Genomic DNA, 18,506 nt, shown 5'->3' with positions numbered 1-18,506 from the left:
CAAGAAGCCCAGCAGCGAAGGCTGCAGTAGGACCCGTGCAGAGCAGGGCTTCCCTCTGGGGTCCCGCGTCCAGCTCCGCCTCATGGCCAGAGAGCCTCTGTGGGTGGAGGACCTGAGGTTGAAGGACGGACACACAGCACCAACGGACACTCCTGCAGCCAGCCTGGGCAGAGGCTGCCCCTCCTCCAGGTCCCTCCTTGTCCCATCCTACTGTCTCCTGAGCTAACAGCCACAAGGAGTTCCGCTTTTGTATGTAGATTCCTACCTAAATAGACTTTATAAAGATACTTCCCTTTAATGGGATCTTGCAGCACATAGTGTTTTCCATCCTTCTGCACAGTATTCCATCACGTGGATGGACCGATTTATTTATTAGTCTTCCTCGGTCAATATTCAGATTATTCCTAATAAGTATACTACAAGTCACATTGCAGGGACTGTCCTGATGGTTACTCCTCTTGGGTCAGAGTATCCCTGGGATCAAGACCAGAAGTAGAATTGATACCTTAAGGGGCCACCCAGCTCACTGTGGGCAGCGTCCAGTTCGTCTCAGAATGGCTGTGCCAAGCTGCATGTGGGGCTCCGCCATCTGCCCTCCCCAAGGCAGGTCACCTCGATCCGTGCAGCCTGGTCAGTCTCATGCAGGTTGCATGCCCTCTTCAAATCCTCTCCATCTGGCTTTCTCAGGGAGCCTGCCTTCCCATAACCCTGTCTAGCGGCCCCAGGTGACCTGCTGTGTAACTTTTCTTCCAGAGAGAAAGCTCTCTCCTCCACAATGGATCAGGATCCCTCAGGCTGTTGGTCCTTCTGCCTCTGGTGGGCAGCTGCACTGTGCATGGGAAATGAAGCCCTGTGAGCTGATTTCAGTTCTTCTTGCAACTTCATTTTCATCCTGTGGGGCTAACTGTTAAGAGGAATTAGGATATGGGGTGTTGGGAAACAGAAGAGGCTGCTGCCTGGGCAAAGAAAAGTCGTTTATTTTGAACTCTCTTCTCAAAAATCTGAAACCATCACCTTGCCTTCCACTTTGGAGACTTGCCAGAGTTTAGAAGCCCTCCTTTGAGAGCAGTACTGCCTGGGACAGAGGGGCCCTGCTGCAGAGGCGAAGCAGCACCTGAGCGGGGCCGGAGGCAGCAGGAGGCCCGAGGAGGAAGGAAGGCGCCCAGGCAGAGGGCGGCGTGCACTGCTCCTGAGGATGCGGCATGGTCTGTGCTCTGGGCTGTCAGCTGGCCCTGCCCTCAGCTGCTGCCCTCCCTCCTGTCACCCACATGGAGGAGGAGGCAGAGTCCAATCTTTACCATGAGCTAGGGCTTGCCAGGTCCTCTCTGGTTCCAACTCAGTCCAACGAGCTGAAAAATCCACGCTATCAGAGTGTCAGAGAGGATGTGTCCCTGGAAAGGAGTGTGATAGATGTTCAGAATTAAGACAGGAATGGGCTTCCCTGGTGGCTCAGCTGGTGAGGAGTCCATCTGCAACGCGGCAGAGCTGGGTTCGATCCCTGGGTTGAGAAGATCCCCAGGAGAAGGGAGCGGCTGCCCCCTCCAGTTCTGGCCTGGAGAATTCCATGGACTGTATAGTCCATGGGGTCGCAGAAAGTCGGATATGACCGAGCGACTTGCACTTCACTTCGAGACAGGAGCAGAAGCGGTTTAAGTGGGTGCTGGGTTAGGTACTTGAGCTCAGATTCTCGCCCTGTACCTGCCAGGGGGTAGGGGGTACCTCTTGCCCTATCTTAGCTCCAATTTCACTCTCTGTAAAATTGGGGGTAGTAGATCATGTGTACCTTGTGGATTCAGGAGACTTAAAGGAAGAAGTATAAAGATTGTTAGGCGCACTGTGGATGCTTGCTTGTGGAGAACATCATTTTGAATGAACACAGTGGGTAGTGCCTTGCATGGATTTCCCCACTTCTGGTTCCTCTTGTCTTTTTGTTTGTGGCAGGAAGGCTACACCGTCTATTTTTTTTCTCATCTAGAGCCTGACCTCTCCATATTCTGGCAGTTAAGGTTTCCTTTCTCTCCCTGTATCTACTTACAATATCGTTTATTCATTTAGAGCTATGCTTCTTTGCAAAAAGTAATCCTAAAATGTAAATTGCAGGCAATCCCCTTTGAGACTGAGGGGGAGCTGCCCTGCTCAGGTGGACCAAGTTGTGCTGGCAAAGGTGTATGTGCAAGACACAGTCACAACTGCTTTTTCCGGGACAAATACAGATTCCCATGTCTTGGTGAGCAGTGAAGGTGCTTGGACTTTTGTGTCATAGTTCAACTGACCATGTGTGCATGGGTTTACTTTGGGGCTCTCTATACCTATGTGTCTCTTTCTGTATCAGTACCATACTGTTTTGGTTATTGCAGCTTTGGAGTATAGTCTGAAAATAGGAAGCATAATACCTCCAGCTCTGTTCTTTCTCCAAAATTTTTTGTTTATTTGGTGTCAAAAAAGTATGCAGACTTTAAACATGGGGTGCAATTTTTGGAGAACCCTTGAAAACCTAAAAAAAAGTTACCATCAAGCCAGCTTCAGCCCACAGGCTGAGAATATATTTCCTGCAAGCAGAGAAATTGCAAACTTAGCCCTGATATGATGGGAACTGCAGGGATACCTGAAGCAGGAGGAATCAGGACTGCCCGATGAAAGTCTGTGCTGGCATTTCTGAGGAATGCTCAAGTTAACTGACCTTGGACAAATGAAGCATCTGGGATTGAAATTCACCACCTTTGGCCAGGAGGCAGAGGTGGAGGCTAATGACCTGGGGCTTAGAGCAAGAAGACTTGCATGTTATTTTGGACAACTCCCCAGGTGGTTGTGCTTAGCCTCTTAGGTCCAACTCTTTGTAACACCAGGGACTGTAGCCTGCCAGGCTCCTCTGTCCATGAGGATTCTCCAGGCAAGAATTCTGGAGTGGGTTGCCGTGCCCTCCTTCAGAGGATCTTCCCAACCCAGGGATTGAACCCAGGTCTCCCACATTGCAGGTGGATTTTTTTACCGACTGACCCACCAGGGAAACCGTCTTCTCTGGGTCCCCTGGTATTTGCCTCTGGGACAACAAATTCCCAGCAGCCTGGAGAGGGGCTATGGCCCAGAACTTCACGTTAGCGTATCAGTATGTCTCACCCTGGCAAAAGGAAGTGCTTGGTGAGCCCTGGGGGCATTGTGTGAGGAACATGAAAGGTCAGGAAGAGGGAAGGGAAGAGCAGTCATTGAATACTTCAGAACCACATCTAAGACGAGGTTTTATCCTCCATGGGGGATTCTCCTATGCAGGGTCCTTTCCTCCTTGCTGGCCTCACCCAGGTCCTGGCCTTGCTCCTGGGGTCTCTAGCCTGCTATAGGCACAGAGAAGCCCAGGGAGGAGGAATAGACCCCAAGTGAGAGAAAGTCCTACAAGCACCAGGCTTGTGTGCTCAACTCAAACGAGGGTCAGATCTATCTTCAGCGTGCTTTGTCTTGGTTCCTGTCCTTTGTGTAAGGGAGCGCCTGGTGGAGAGCACTGCCTGCAACTCCTAGGGAAGACCCTGGGACAAATGGGTCAGAAACCCGTGACTGGATTTGCCTTTGTGGTGGGGATGACATTGGGTGCCTTTAATGAACTTAATGGGTCAGGGGAAGTAGTGAGAGGCCCCCTGAGTTCTCAAAGCCCAGCCCTGCTGCCTCAGAGTGGACTATCAGTAACAACAGATGAGCCCAGGGGACAAATGGGTTATTCAGACCCTGATTCCTTACGGGTGTCCCCTGGGAATGCAGTTATGGGGTGACCTGTAATAATTGTGAAATCAGAAGGAAGTCAGGACTCAACCACTCCTAACACAGAAATTTGGATGTTGCCTTTGCAGAACCCTATCATCTCGGATTTTATGCACCTGAACTGAGTCCAGACAAAATGAGTGAATATACTTGCAGATATACATTGGACAAAAGCAAAGTCTACAGTAAGTAACCCACCTTGGTGCCTCTAAGTGACAAACTTTCCCCACCACACTGCATCCCCTCAGCCAACCAAGCCATCAGATCCCTTCCTTACCATTCCCTCAGACAGTCTGAGGACAGAAGGAGTGGGGACAAGTGGAGGTAGGGACCTGGCTAGGAAACCTGGCCCCCTTGCCCTTCATCTCAGGCTGGGGAGTGAGCAATCCCCAACAAGTCAAGAAAGCCTTGGATCCGGGCTTATCCCTTGCCAAGGCTCCGCCCTGCTTGGGGCGCTGGCTCTGCCCTCATGCTACATCCTCCCATGAGTTCCTTGGCCCTCCCTCCCCTCGAGAGAAAGGACCTGAATCTTATGCGTCTGTTGGTGAGAAGTGGAGGCAGCCCCGGGGCCCTGAGTCTGTGCAAGGTGCACTGAGCTCTCCCAGGAGAGTGGTGTCACCGGGATTGAGAAAGGATGCCAACCTGGGCCCTGGGGCCTTGGCTCAGGCCCATCTTACATGTGTGATTTTGACCTAATGAGTGTTCTGTTCTCAGCCTCTATTATCTGTACTGTAAAGTGGGGTCAGTAGGGTAGGTGCACTAACTAAGCCCTACCATATACATAAAGCTACTATTTGGAAATATTCAGGCACAAATATCCTCCACAATGGGGGAGCAGCCTGAGAAAGCCCACAGTGGGGGCAGGAGGTGAGCCCTCATCACTGAGGTGGGTCTGACCTCCCCCAGAGAGTGCCTGGGGGCAGCTGGACTTCCTCTTCCTCCTCAACTCTCCCAGTCAGCCCCTGATACATCAATCAGATATGATTATATTATGTTCTCTGACTCCTCATTCCAGGGCCATCTGGTAAACCCAGAGCGAGTCCTCTCCACCAGGACACTTCCGGACCATGTCTCCTTACATGGGTGCACAGAACAGGCAGGGCTCTGCCATTTCCACACTCTCACACCATGCAGGGTGTACATGGCCTCAGGGGTTAGATTTCCCTTGGTCTGCACTTTCTCAGGAGTGGCTGGCACCGAGTCAATCATTTGTATGGAGAACTCATGTTTATTGAGCAGCTGCTACATCAGGTTATGCGCTGAGTGGCTTATATGCACTATCTCAGTTGGTTCTCAAATGAGGCCCAATGGTGTGGAGCTGATGCAGCGAGAGCTGGAAGGCAGACACACGGATCTGACCGCCTGGTCTGGGTCTTTGGCCTTGCTGACGACAGTTCTTGAAAAAGGTTGGGAACAGCCTATCATCCAATAAATGTGTTCAGACACTGCTTCTGGGTTTGGTGGCTATTACTGTTTCCTCACCCATGGTGTCATCAGTTTCTCTCTGAGGTGGACCAGCACAGAGGTCTCACATGGGAGAGCTTATCCCTGCTGGGCTCTCTGCTGACTGCCACGTTGCATGTGCTTAGAGGCTGACCAGAAGTGGTGGCTCAGCACTGTTTATTGCCATGAGCGCCAATGAGGATTCATTTGGTAGTCTCTCCTTATATTTTACTCTGATTAAAACATCTGGGAAAACTTTTTAGTAAATACAGAAAAGCATAACAAAGATTAATTTTAAAACCAACATTTCTGTATGCTTTATATTGTCTTTCATAAGTGTGTCATGATTTCACATATTAAGAAATTTTTAAACATGCTGTTCTTGTGACCCTCAGTATATGAGGTGGCTGCCATTACCTCACTCTCCCTGCTGTGTGGACACTGTGGAGATTATATGACATTTTCTTGTGATTTTTTTTCACCCTAATCCCAACCATTCTACCCCTCAGACACAAATCCTTCCCCCTCAATAAACTTCAGTTCAGTTCAGTTCAGTCGCTCAGTCGTGTCCAACTCTTTGCGACCCCATGGATCACAGCACGCCAGGCCTCCCTGTCCATCACCAATTCCCAGAGTTCACTCAGATTCACGTCCATTGAGTCCGTGATGCCATCCAGCCATCTCATCCTCGGTCGTCCCCTTCTCCTCCTGCCCCCAATCCCTCCCAGCATCAGAGTCTTTTCCAATGAGTCAACTCTTCACATGAGGTGGCCAAAGTACTGGAGCTTTAGCATTATTCCTTCCAAAGAAATCCCAGGGCTGATCTCCCACCTGCTTTCAATAATCATCAACCCTGGCCGATCTGATTTCGCTCATATTTTCACCATCGACTATTATAAAGCAAATCCCAGATATCCCATCATGCCCTGTGTAAATATTTCATTTTCTCTTAAAGAGAAATTGTGTCTCTAAAAGACTAAGCAGTTGCTCCTTCCACTCCCTTCCCTGTTCCTTCCCTTGATTATTGACATCATGGCGCTTTTCTTTCTGGCATTCATTTCATTGTTTGTTACTTTATTGTCCGTCTCCCTCTTTAGAGCCACAAATGTCAGGCCCTTAAGAGCAAGCTTCTGCCCGCCTTGTTCCCATTAAACACCTGAGCCCCTGCACCGCGCCTGGTGCACGGTAGGGTGTCAGAAGAGGGCAGAGAAGAGAAGCTGCTTCTGCCAGAGCGGTAGCTCTGCTTGCCAAGGGCAGGCAGAAGGGGAGGGGTGGGTGGATGGAAAAGTCCATTGACACTTTTTCATATGGTTGTCTTTTAGCTAAACCACCTGACTCAGTGACTGGAGAAAAACTAGTCTGCCTAGGACATGTTTTTCTTGAGGCTGGACAGTAAGTGTTTATGACCCGGGGCTCTTTGGGCAGGTTTCCCCACCGTGAGGAGTCCAGAGTGTGGGATGCCCCATTTACTGAGGGCAGCACACGTCTGTTTCCAGGAGGGCTCAGGTGTCCTCCACCCCTGTCCTGGTTGATAATCCCCTGAGGCGTTCAGGGATCCGCTGCGGGCCGTGACCCAGGCTCTGCTGAGGAGGGCAGGATGTGGGAGATGGCGTGTCCCAGGGATGGTACCTTTACTCCAGGAAGCTTTTCCAGACGAAGCCAACAGGCTGTGTACATACGGAGTCAGGATGGTGACGCATAGTGACTTAGTCCGTGTCAGGAGGGCATCTGACCCTGGGCAGGGGTCCTCACTGCCAGCTCTGCCTTCGTTTCAGAGGTCAATTTCATGTTGTCTGGGCATCAGCTTTCCTTGCCCATGCTTCCTGCTCCCTGGAAGCTCCAAATGCCTTATGTTTGAAGTCATTACAATAAAGACATCTGGGGAGAACAGAGTGAGACAAGTGCAAGAACTGTCATTGTCCCCTTGTCACCATTTGCCCTTTCTATGCTTTAGGGTGGTCGTCGTTGATTACTCTCTGAACAGGGAAAATACCTGGAGTGAGCGAAGCCTGAAAATTACCAGCAAGGACTGTGTGAGTGAATGTTGGGCTGCAAGAGAACCTGCTTGGGAGGGAGAGACAACCAGGGATGCAGGACAGGGGCATAACACCATTAGGAAAGGGCCAGCAAGTAATCTGTGAAGACAAGCACTTCAGGTAGCATTTCACAGCCAGTTTGGTGCCTGAGTTCTTCATCAGGGAGCTGGCACAACTCTGGTTTGTGAAATTCACTGGAATGCCTCTATGAGTTTCTTGGGGTGCAGCTGGCTATCCAAGTCCTACAGAAACTGCCTTCTCTGTGAACCAAGTATCATTGAAGGTATGTGCAAGGAACCAACTCAAGCTCTAAGCAACTCCAAAAATGGTTCTGAGCTTCTGCCTACCCTGGACCCACGTTGCCACCTCTCCTGGCCCAGGACTTGTGGTGGATAACTCCAGGCACCAGCCTGGATTCCAGCTGGAGTGAATCTAAGAGGCTGGGACACTGCATATTAAGAGACAGAATCCAGGCCCTCTGAGACTCCCAGGCCCTCCAAATTGGAGTCCCAAGCACAGGGGTCTGGAGGGTGGGACCAGCTGTGGCCATGTCCAGAGTGTGTCTTCACTGCGTGGGTGCAGCAGCAGCAGGCAGGGCTCTGAACCCACTCATTACCTTCACAATCCCAGCCTCCCAAGTCTGTTTGGGGAACACAGGTGATCACTTTGCAGAGGTCGTCAGCCTCCCTTCTGCCTCTCCTCTTTTCTCATGCTCCTCCACTGCCCCTCTCTGCAAACTGGCTCTGACCTCTGCAGGGGGGCTCTGCCCTCTGTTCCTGGGGAGCTGGCAGGGCTGTGGGGAGGGCGGGGCTCAGCTCAGGAGGAGGAAATGGGAACAAATGCTGCTCCCAGGGGCTGCTTTCCCCAGCTCTTCAGCATCCAGGCTGCTTAGCCTGGGGCAGCCCGGCATGGATAATAGAGCCTGTCGGCCTGGAGTGAGATTTCTCTGGGAGGACGGATGCTTGTACCTAATGCCACTGCTCCTGTGTCCAGTCCCAGCTGGTGTGGGTTCCCTCAATGTGATGGTCCTTGTGTGTCCGTCTCTGCTGCCCCCTGCATATCCTCCTGAGGATCTGAGCCTGAACCTCCACATTTCCCACCAGGAGTCCCTCTACCCAACTGCTGTCTGTCCACGGGCACATTGAGAAGAGAATGCTGGAGCTGCCTGTGGCCCCAGGCCCAGCAAGGGTCACTCTCAGCCTGACTGGGCCTCTCCTTTCAGCAATCCTATTTCCTGGACAGGGGCTTTCTCTATCCCCTTCCCTTCTGCTTCTGTCCAGCAGAGCTGTTGATGTGGGGAAGAGCTGGGCAGTGCAGGCCCATGTATGCAGCATACACACCCTGGGTTATGAACAAGAGAACAGAGCTCACTCCTTAAGCTCCCATGTGGACATGTCCTGTACTACTGGGCTTTCTAAAGCCTCTCTCTAATGCTTTCAAGTGCCTGCACTTCCTCACTGCAGATGTGAGATGGAGCCTCAGAGAGTAGCTCTGCCCAAGGTTGCAGAGCTGGGAAGTGGGGGAGAGCAGCTACGGGTAGGTGATCAGGTCTCCCGCCTCTTCTCTTGCACCCCCACTCCTCAGGGGCCCCCCAGCCCTCCCTCGCCCATCCGTGTGTCATAGCTTTTTGCGGTCCTCGCAAAACCCCAGTGCTCTCAGCCGAGGCAGGCAGTGAGGGCTGGGCTGTCACTCCTTAGAGGACTGGGCTTCCTTGACAGGGCTCTGGGGAGGGCCTCTGAGCAGGGCCGGCGGTGGGGGTCTGTGGCCCAGGGCTCCACAGGGGCTCTCCGGGTACCAGCCATGGTCTCCTGGCCCCACTATGGGCCCTGTAGATGAGGCAACCTGAGGAGAAGGGGAATTGTGGGGTCTAGCGTGAGGAGTGCATTTTGGGTGCATAAGAAGCGGTCGCTCAGGCTAACCCCAGGGTTTTGGCATGTGTGCTCTCCACAGTATGAGCCTACAGAGCCCACCACTATCCCAACAACAACAACAACAACACCGACGACGACAACGACGACAACAACAACAACAACAAGGAGGACAACAACAACACCGACGACGACGACAACAACGACGACGACGACGACGACGACGACAACGACGACGACAACGACAACAACGAGGAGGACAACAACACCAACGACAACGACGACAACAACAACAACAACAACGAGGAGGACAACAACAACACCGACGACAACGACGACGACAACGACGACAACGACAACAACAACGACGACGACGACGACAACAACGACGACAACGACGACAACAACAACGAGGAGGACAACAACAACACCGACGACGACAACAACAACAACAACAACAACAACAACGAGGAGGACAACAACAACACCGACGACAACGACGACGACGACGACAACGACGACGACAACAACAACAACGAGGAGGACAACAACGACAACAACCACAACGACGACAACGACGACAACAACAACGAGGAGGACAACAACAACACCGACGACGACAACAACAACAACAACAACAACAACAACGAGGAGGACAACAACAACACCGACGACAACGACGACGACGACGACAACGACGACGACAACAACAACAACGAGGAGGACAACAACGACAACAACCACAACGACAACGACAACAACGAGAAGGACAACGACGACGACGACTACAACAACCACAACGACAAGGAGGACGACGACGACGACAAGGACCACGACGACGACGACTACAACTACGACAACGACAACGACGACAACTACCACAACCACAACGACAACTACCACGACGACGACCACGACGACCACCACCACCACCACGACGACCACCACAACCACAGAAAGTGCAGCTGTCCCAGAGCCGCCAGTGTCCATCGCTGTCACCCCGAGCCCGGTTCCTCTCTTGTACCCTACACTTGTCCCGTCCCTGGTCGTGATCCCGTTGCTGCTTATCTGCATCTGCTGCTACAAGAGGGTGAGTGACCCCTGCCTGCACAGCCTCTGCACAGCCCTCACCAACCCCCTGAGGGGCTGGGCACGTGCTGGCCCCAGAACCCTGCCTGTGAGAAGGCTTCTATCAGCTCCAGGGCCCTCACACCAGCAAACAAGGTGCAGACTCTATCCTCCCATTCTGGGCATAGACATAGCCTGGGCTTCTAGGGGGCCACCTGCCTCATGCTTTAACTTCACAGGGAAGGGGCCTATGAATTGTCCAGACCCCTGAGACCAAGGCTGTCCCACAGTAGTCAGACTCCTGAAGAACTCAGGTAGACCAAAGCCCCTGGAGTCCCTGCTGTTTGGGGGAAGGAGAGGGGTCTGCCTGGGCACTGATGGCCCAAAGGGAGAAGGATGCTGGCCTGGAGAGGGCTAAACTCAGAGGCGGCTGTGCCTTTGGAAGCAGCATGGATCCCTGCCCATCTCTGGTACCTTCTGTCACTCCTTCATCAGCCATAATAAGTCACCAGGATGTGCAGCCGCCACCTTTGCCCACAGGAGCTCACTGTCCAGTGTCTGGTCTGGTATTGGCACCTGGGGGACATTGAGGGTAAATATCACCTTCAGAGGGTGTGTCAGGAGCCCTGATAATGAAAAGAGTAGAGACTGGCCCTAGGGAGGGAGGGGAGACAAAGGGGATGGCCAGCTGGACTTGCAAAGACACAGGCCAGAGCGGTGAAGAAAAGGAAACAGCAGAGCTGAGAAGGATAAGCAAAGCAGCATAGAAGCTAGCAGATCAGATTTCTGCAAGAGATAAGTGAGGAGAGAAAGCACAGGGAGATGGAGGTGGACCATCATCCCTGAGGGCTGGGAGGCAGGGAGGGCTACAGGGGGATGGGAGAAAAGGGGAGCTGGGAGACGTGTGGGGAGTGTTCTCTTGTCTTCATATTATGTCAGGGCTGCTGATGAAAACTTCCATGTGCAGCCTCTGCCAGGGACCACGGGCCTTGACCTGCCTTTCTCCGCCTTGACCCTACAAGGATGTATTGATTCCCCTTTGAAATCTGAGAAGTCTAAGGCTTAGGAAGATAGTCACAGGTCATGAGCACCTAAGAGATACCCTAAAGCCTGTTTTTTGACCAGTTATTGTTACAGAGCAGAGTTCCAATGTCTGCATGGCTGAGTCAGACTTGTCCATGCCCTTTCCACATTAATTATGTCTCTTTAACATCCTAGGTCATCAAGGAGCCACCATCAGCCCAGAATCCAAAAAAAGTGAGTGACGTGTTTGGCTGATGTTGAGAGCACACGCGATGCACACACTGCCCTGCACAGTGAGGCCCACTAATGTGTACAGGGCTGTGCCCCTCGACCCTTCCAGCTCCCACCTATCTGAGCAGAAAGAACTGGCAGAAAGAAGAGGGTGACAGGGGGCAGAGAGGGATGTAGATGAGAAATGGACTCACAACCTGTCACCCGCAAAACACCATTCCCCAGTTCCCAACACCACCTGATATAGGGCCTTTATCAATGAATTAGCAATGTGGGGTGGCCTGTTTAGAAACACCTATGATCCCTCCCGGAGTCAATGAGCTTTTTGTCAGTTCCCAAAGGACTGTTTGTAGGATGGTCCTTCCGGGACGCAGGTGAGTGTTTGGAAAAGGGTCCTCAGGTTTCCGGGCCTTGGTCTCTCCCCGCGCGTGATGCATGTTGTGCTGTCTCTGTGACCTTCTCCGTCTTATTTCAGGGTGGAGGTCTTGGCAGGGTTGGCCCTTAGGGCCTGGGGACTAAGGAAGGAGGAGGGAGTCTTACCTGGCATTGAGCTGTGAGGGGGGCACAGCCCAGATGAATGCAGAGACAAAGGGCCAGGAGAAAATGCTGTGACTGACCCAGGGTGGGGACCCAAACCAGGGCCCATAAGAAGTAGAGTAGGGACTCATGTCCCAAGAAAGGGAGACCTGGGTCTGATGTCTAGTGGCCAACAGGGTCTCTGCAGGGCTGGGATAGCACTGGCCGCAGTGGGGCCTGGAGGCTGCGTCTGCCCGAGGTGGGTGAGTGCAGCCCTGTCCCCTGCTGCTGCTGCACCCCTGACAGCCGCTGTCACATGGCGCAGCCTCGCACCCGGCTTACCCTACCAGGGAGGCCTCTGGGAACCATGGGGACAGGATGAAGTTTGTTGATCTTTGGAGAGGAGGCGTCTTTGTAAGCCAGATGGAGCTGGTGTGTTCACAGATGGAGGCCACTCTTCCTGTGCCGGGAGCTGCTCATCTGTCCTTGATTCTCCCACAAACATTTGCTGAGTGGCCGGTACTTGACAGGTGCCAGGGCAACAGATGTCATGTGTCTGCACCCAGGAGCTGCCAGACAAAGACTCAGACAATTATTTCTCTTTCTCACAGCCATGCCCTGTACAGACCACAGTGATTGTCTCCCGCTGTGAGTGCCCAGAAGACAGGATAAGCCAGATGGAGGTGAGAAGCACTCATAGGAAGGGAAGGATGACACCCTTAAGGCTAGAGGTTTGGAGGAGCAGAGGGGCCAGATCGATCCACATGGACTTGGGCCTAAAAGACCTGGCCTGTATGGACATGAGCTTTAATGGGCCCTGGTCTCCCACCACTTGGTGACAGAGCAAATCCAGCAGCTCTTCCCACCCTAGTGGCTCAGGGTGAGACAAAGAGTTGAATGTTCATGCACTCACTGCCTCCAGCTGTCCCAGCACCAGCTGTTCCCCTTGAGCAGGCCCAGGATTCTGGATGTTGGTGGCTGACTCATAGCTGGCCAGTTCCTAGTTCTCACAGAGATTGTCATCAGTCTGACAATATCCTGAGTTTCATCAGAGAGTGATTGGATAAGAGGAAAGAAACAATGACAAAGAGCCACACACAAGTCAGGGAAAAAGGCAAAAGAAAAAGAAACTTCTGAGCCAAGATCCCACCACCATTAAAATAGCTGTGGGAAGTGCCCACAGCCCCCGTCTGCTCAGTGAAAGAGGCAAAGGCCTTACTGCAGGGTCTTGTGGCGCCTGAGATGGGGTGACAGGAAACACCAGAAGGAGGGAAGCTGAGGACACTTCCTTCCCCTACGTGACTGAGATCCCCGCTCGCAGGAGGCTGAGAGACGACAGGGAGGGCCCCAGGTGGCAGCTGTGAGGAAGAAAGAACCACTATCTCTGGGTTCAGTTTTGCCCTCCTCCACCTGGTCCTGCCTCTGTCCCTGTGGGATCCATTGCTTCCTCCTGGGAGCTTCAAATGGCAGCTGAAAGGCCAGCCCCACATCTTCCCTGACAGTCACTGTGGGGGCCCAGGAAAGCCAGAGCTCACCTTCCAAGAGGGAAGAAGCCACCTGCCAGGGACTTGTTCCCACTCAGAGGCCTGGCCCCACATCCTACCCCACCAGGTCCACTTTCTGGCCTGTCCTTTGCTTTCCTCATCTTTCTCTTTCTCCCCCGTATCGGGACCCTTCCCCCTGAGCAGGGAGCGGGTCTCTCCCCTGCCTTCTCCCTTTCTGTCCCCACATGCAGGCCCTCTTCCCCCTCCTTCACCTCCTGCTCAGTCCCCACACCCACTGTGTTTCTCCTTGAGGACCTCTCCTTGGCTACTGCATACCTCCTCCAACCTTTGACTTTTTTTTTTTAAATTCAAAAGCAGCCCCAACATCTCCTCCTACACCTAAAGCACTGATTTGTTCCAGAATCCAATTCAGTCTGTGACCCGCAGAGTCTGTCTCCCAACAAACACAAAAGGTTTCCCTGCTCCCTGCCCCAGGTGAAGCCTGCAGCACCGCTTCAGCTGGGGTGTGGGGACACAGCCCTGGGGACTTGTGGGAGATGGAGGCGATGCTGCTCATCTGGAGGCAGCGTCTGTGCCTGTAGCTTCCTCACAACCACATCTGCTTTGCAGGGAAAACTGGATGTTTTTTATAACTTTCTTCAGCGCTGCAGCCTGGTGCCGTTGATGTGGTGTCCATCCAGGGACATGGTAAGCTGGGTACAGTGTGCTCCCCATGGGCTTGGGTCTTGTCTTTGGTCTTGACAGTTACTGCCTGTGACTGTCGTTCAGAGAGCCTTGTGGGGGCATCTGCTAAGAGGAAGGCCCAAAACATGGAGGCTTGGACATCATGAGCCTCCAGATAATTCTCAACATGAAGCCCATGCATTTTCCCTGCATGGTCATCTCAAGGATGTCAGGACATTTTTTCTCCAGAGCAATGCCCAGAACTTCCAGTCCTGAGTAAAAAGGGCTGAGAGGCCTATTGGCCTCCCATACATCGTCCCTACCCACCGCTGTGGGACTGCTGGCTGCACCCCGCCCATGAGACCCTCCTGGGCTGGTCGCTCAGGTACCAGGAGTGGTGGAGGATATGGTGACACCCCCTCCCCAATGTTGTCTGGCCGACACTGACTGCATTTACCAGGTTGTAAAGATGCCTTCCTTGCGTCAGTGTCTGTGACAATTGGGAGAAGCCAAATTGTTTCAGTTGTCATCCTTGGAATTTACTAATAATGATGAATAATAATAGTGCATCCTTTCTGTGGGTCAGTTGCTAGACCAATAATGTTTTCAGTGCTTTAATTCTCCCAGTAACTGTGCCAGTACCATTATCCCAGCTTTACCAAGGGGAAACTGACCCACACAGAGGTTGAGTGACGTGACCCAGGTCACAGAGGCTGGGAGGAACAAAGCTGAACTTGAATTCTGAGCCTGGCCATTCTCACTGCTCTGCCCCCTTTCAGTTCAGCATTCATGGTCTCATGATGGTTACTCCCACGCCACCAGAGATCTGCCCTCCTCAGGCCTCCAGTTTCAAAGAGGTACTGCTCCTGGTTCACCTGGGCAGCACCTGAGCATCGTATTTTGGGTGTTCTCATGCACAGACCTTTTGTACAGACCGGGCCAGGGGTCTGGAGGAGGTTCTGGTTCCAGGGTCTGCAGTTAGGCTGCACTGACTGGATTCACTGAGTCAGGTAAACACTGGCTCAGATGGCTGGTCAGGTGGGTGTTAGAAGCTCTGGACAGGCTGGAAGCCTCTGGACACTGTCGGGGACGGAGCTGACGCATGCTCACGCCTGCCAGAGACACTTCTGGGGACGGAGGCGCCAGTGCAGCTGGGCCCCTGGCTATGGATCAGAATAGAGCCCTCAGGCCCAGCCTTGCTTTCACAGAAGCCCCATTCTCCACTTATCTCTCGATAGCTCTCTGGAGACTTGAAAGTCATGAATGTATCAGTGAGCGCCTGCTTGGCCAGTTCAGAATCTGTGACACGGTGACATGTCACAAGCTGAGAAATAATTGATAAAAAGGAGTTGGTGAAGTGAAAATCCAAAGTCCTTCCCAACAGAGGAAACGTTCGGTGCTTCTGCCCTGGGGCTGTTAGGCTTGGAGAATCGAAAGGCTGGAAATTGAGTACTGTCTTCATCAATCCCATGGTCAAGATATTCCCCGGTTACCAGTGTCACCCTGTGGTGTGTGGGGGACAAATGAGCACCAGCAGATCAGAGCGTCACAGGAGCACCAAGTCCAGACTGTGTGTGGTCCACACACGCACTGAGTCCTCTGGTAGTGAATGAATGAATGGACACGTCCAGTCATTGTGTTTCTTTGTAGATGCTTTCGTCCGTTTCTCTGGCATGCATAGGCATTGGGGATCTCATGAAATAAGGCACAGATCTCTGCTTTGCAGGGCACTGTGCAGGGATGAAGAAAGATCCCTGCGGCCTTTTCTGGAGTTACTGACTTCGACCTGCTACTAAGTCTGCAAACTTAGCTTCTTAAATGCTCCGAGACCTACCATTTATATCTCAAAACAGGGGTAAAATAATAAAATACCGCCAAACCAACAATAATGCACTTATGAAGAATGTTAGGTCTATTTTTGGTGAGGACAAGGGAGGATTCAGGTGAGTCTGAATAATCCAAAGTCCAGAGGTCCTGGAGTTCTATTGACAAATCTGATCCATGGCTACCTAGCAAACGTTACATCTGGTAGCAGTTACCACCGTGGTATCCTTATAGGCAGGGGTGACTCTGGCTCCCCATTCTAGCTCACACGAACTCCAGGAGAACAGCAGCATGTCTAAAATCTCCCACGCTCACTGACGCCCATGTCCTCTCAGTGCTTGGAGAAAGGGATCCACTCCCTGCCTCCCATTCTGGAGAAGAACTTGCCCTCTGGGTTCCCACCTTGTCGTACCCTCCCTCCTCACAGTGGGAAAGGGAACCAACTTAGCTCCCACCCCAGAAAAGTCTTCCATCACCAGGCATTATATTCTGATTTGTGGTATCTCAGCCTATATTCCTGTAGGGCTTTTTCCTAAGAAATAAAACAAGATATGGTGTGTGAAAGCGCCTAGCGTGAAAAAGAATGTGGGGCTCGTGGGAATGAAGGAAGAGAATCTTAAAAGTGAAGGAAATGGAAAAATCATGGTCTGAGTTGGACCATGTCTGGAAGGAGGTGGTAACTAGGAGACGGAGCCCTGGCATTGTGCTCAGTGGAAACCATGGGGGGAGGTGGAGTGGCCAGCAGTTAGCAAGTCCCCTGGACCCTTGAAGTCCAAGCTGTCACCTCCTCTTCCTCACACAATGGCTAGCACAGGTGGTCTCCTCTCAGTATCCTCACAGACCCTGCTGCTGCTTGGGAAGAAGTTGAGGACAATAAGGACCCACCCTTCTCTGGCTCTTACTGTACCTCCCCCACATGCTTAATCAATTACTGCTTTGAGGGTGATGAGTAACAAGGAGGATGGACAAAGTAAGGATGGACTTATGAGCCTCAGCCTTCCAGTATACTTCAGAAGGCTTCCTGCGAAGGCCCAGTTTGTGCTAAAGACATAATGGTCTCAAACCTGTGGCTTAAAATAAGTGCAAACAAGAAGACAAGTAATGAGGGGGGATTTATTCCGCAGGAAACTGGTTCACATCGTGGGCCAGTCTTTTGCTGAACTGGACCGTGTGGTCCAGCGGTCACTGTGACAGGCCTCTCATCGGCCTGTGGGCCACCCAGGTCAGATGTCAGGAGCTCAACCTCGCCCACTCCCCCGTTGTCACAACACTCCAGGGACAGACAAGTAATGAAGGAATCTTGGAGATCAGACATCTTGCTGGAAAAGAAACATGCAGGGTTTATAAGATGGACTGAGTGGGAATAGTTGGAAGTATTTGCTGGAAATGAAGTTAAGGGGATAGTTACAGGGATTCATGGAAAAGGTAGGGCTTAGGGTGATTCTTAAAAGGTGATTAGGAGCTCGCTAGGAAAACCCGGGAAGGAAGGATACTCCAAAGAGAGATAATAGCCAATTATCTCTAGGTTGTGTGATAACTTAGAAATGATAGCCTAAATTGTTCCAAGAAAGATTTTAATCTGATTGCCTTCATCCTCAGCAGCCTAGAGTTGGTGTCAGCTGGTCAGTGTGCTGAGGCTACCCTCCTTGTCACATCCAGGACCCTTAGCAGGGGACTAGTGAGAGGTGATGGCAAAGCTAGAAGCAACTGATACTGCAGATTATGCCGTCCCAGAGGGTCTATGGCAGTCTCTACCCAAACTGAAGGTCTGTATGTGCTGCTGCCTTAAGAGCACATCACCCATCTGAGGGCACCATCGTCTGCCCTTGCCCTGTGGGCCCAGAGCTCAGACTGAAGGTTGTGGTGAGGACTCATCCTTCGAGCACACAGTCACCAAGAGAGCCTGGTCAATGCTGGGGCTGCGGTGGCAATCAGCACTTATCCTTCCACAGGCTCCCAGTGCACAGGGGAGCAGACAAGTTCAAGACCAGAGCAAAGGGGATCCAAAGTCAGAAAAACAGGGCTCCATGGGAAAAGGGAGAGTAGATTCCAATGTCTGAACAGAGTCTAGAAATAGGAGCACAGACTGAAGGCCAACACCCAGGAAGAGGAACGGCATCAACGAGGGCTTGCCCTGGGAATCCTGAGGGGCACTGAGCTTGATCTCCTTGAGCTGAGGAGACCACAGCCTTCTGCTCCCAAGTCCAGTGGCTTCTCACTGATATTCTGTTTCTACTCTTCACACAGGGGAGGTGCATCGACTATGCCTTAGTGAATCCTCACTGCATGCCAATGCTCTATGGCTCAGAGACCTGCCTTCAACCCAGTCAAGAGTGCCTCCCCCTCGATGTCTGCTGCTCACATTGTCAACATCCCCCGCCGATATGCTCTCAGCCACCGTCCAGGATGCTACCGCTGATCCCTCCCCCAGAGGTCTACAGAAGTACTATGTCTCTCCCGCCCCCATAGCTCAACATCTAAAGAACTTAAAACTGAAAATTAAGAGCCCCTTTTGTACCAAATTAGACATACATATATATATATATATATAATACAATACATATATTGTGTTTTGGATTACA

General features: G+C 52.1%; 2 protein-coding genes across 2 annotated transcripts in view; both read left to right on the top strand.

Annotated features, from left to right (window-relative positions):
- LOC138429954 (anthrax toxin receptor-like) overlaps nt 1–5,193 on the top strand; it is a 21,001-nt gene extending 15,808 nt beyond the window's left edge. The window contains exons 10-11 of the mRNA XM_069571544.1: nt 3,837–3,932; nt 4,763–5,193. Coding sequence (XP_069427645.1) covers nt 3,837–3,932; nt 4,763–4,905 — 239 coding nt within the window. The 3' untranslated portion in view covers nt 4,906–5,193. The remainder of the gene's footprint in view (nt 1–3,836; nt 3,933–4,762) is intronic.
- On the top strand, nt 5,045–18,506 carry LOC138430230 (putative uncharacterized protein DDB_G0287457). The gene is made up of 6 exons (XM_069572276.1): nt 5,045–5,153; nt 9,183–10,184; nt 11,381–11,419; nt 12,544–12,615; nt 14,047–14,124; nt 18,172–18,506. Exons 1-4 carry the CDS (start codon nt 5,045–5,047, stop codon nt 12,582–12,584), a joined length of 1,191 nt encoding a protein of 396 aa, XP_069428377.1. The 3' UTR covers nt 12,585–12,615; nt 14,047–14,124; nt 18,172–18,506.

Source organism: Ovis canadensis, chromosome 25 (assembly GCF_042477335.2).
Source record: "Ovis canadensis isolate MfBH-ARS-UI-01 breed Bighorn chromosome 25, ARS-UI_OviCan_v2, whole genome shotgun sequence".
Classification (NCBI taxonomy): Eukaryota; Metazoa; Chordata; class Mammalia; order Artiodactyla; family Bovidae; genus Ovis; species Ovis canadensis.
This window is presented reverse-complemented; position numbering and strand designations above follow the sequence as displayed.

Coding starts and splice junctions, on each gene's coding strand:
- LOC138430230 (XM_069572276.1), top strand. CDS start 5,045: ATGAGGCCCAATGGTGTGGAGCTGATGCAGCGAGAGCTGGAAGGCAGA. Junction 10,185..11,380: donor GCATCTGCTGCTACAAGAGG/GTGAGTGACCCC, acceptor TTAACATCCTAG/GTCATCAAGGAGCCACCATC. Junction 11,420..12,543: donor CAGCCCAGAATCCAAAAAAA/GTGAGTGACGTG, acceptor TCTTTCTCACAG/CCATGCCCTGTACAGACCAC.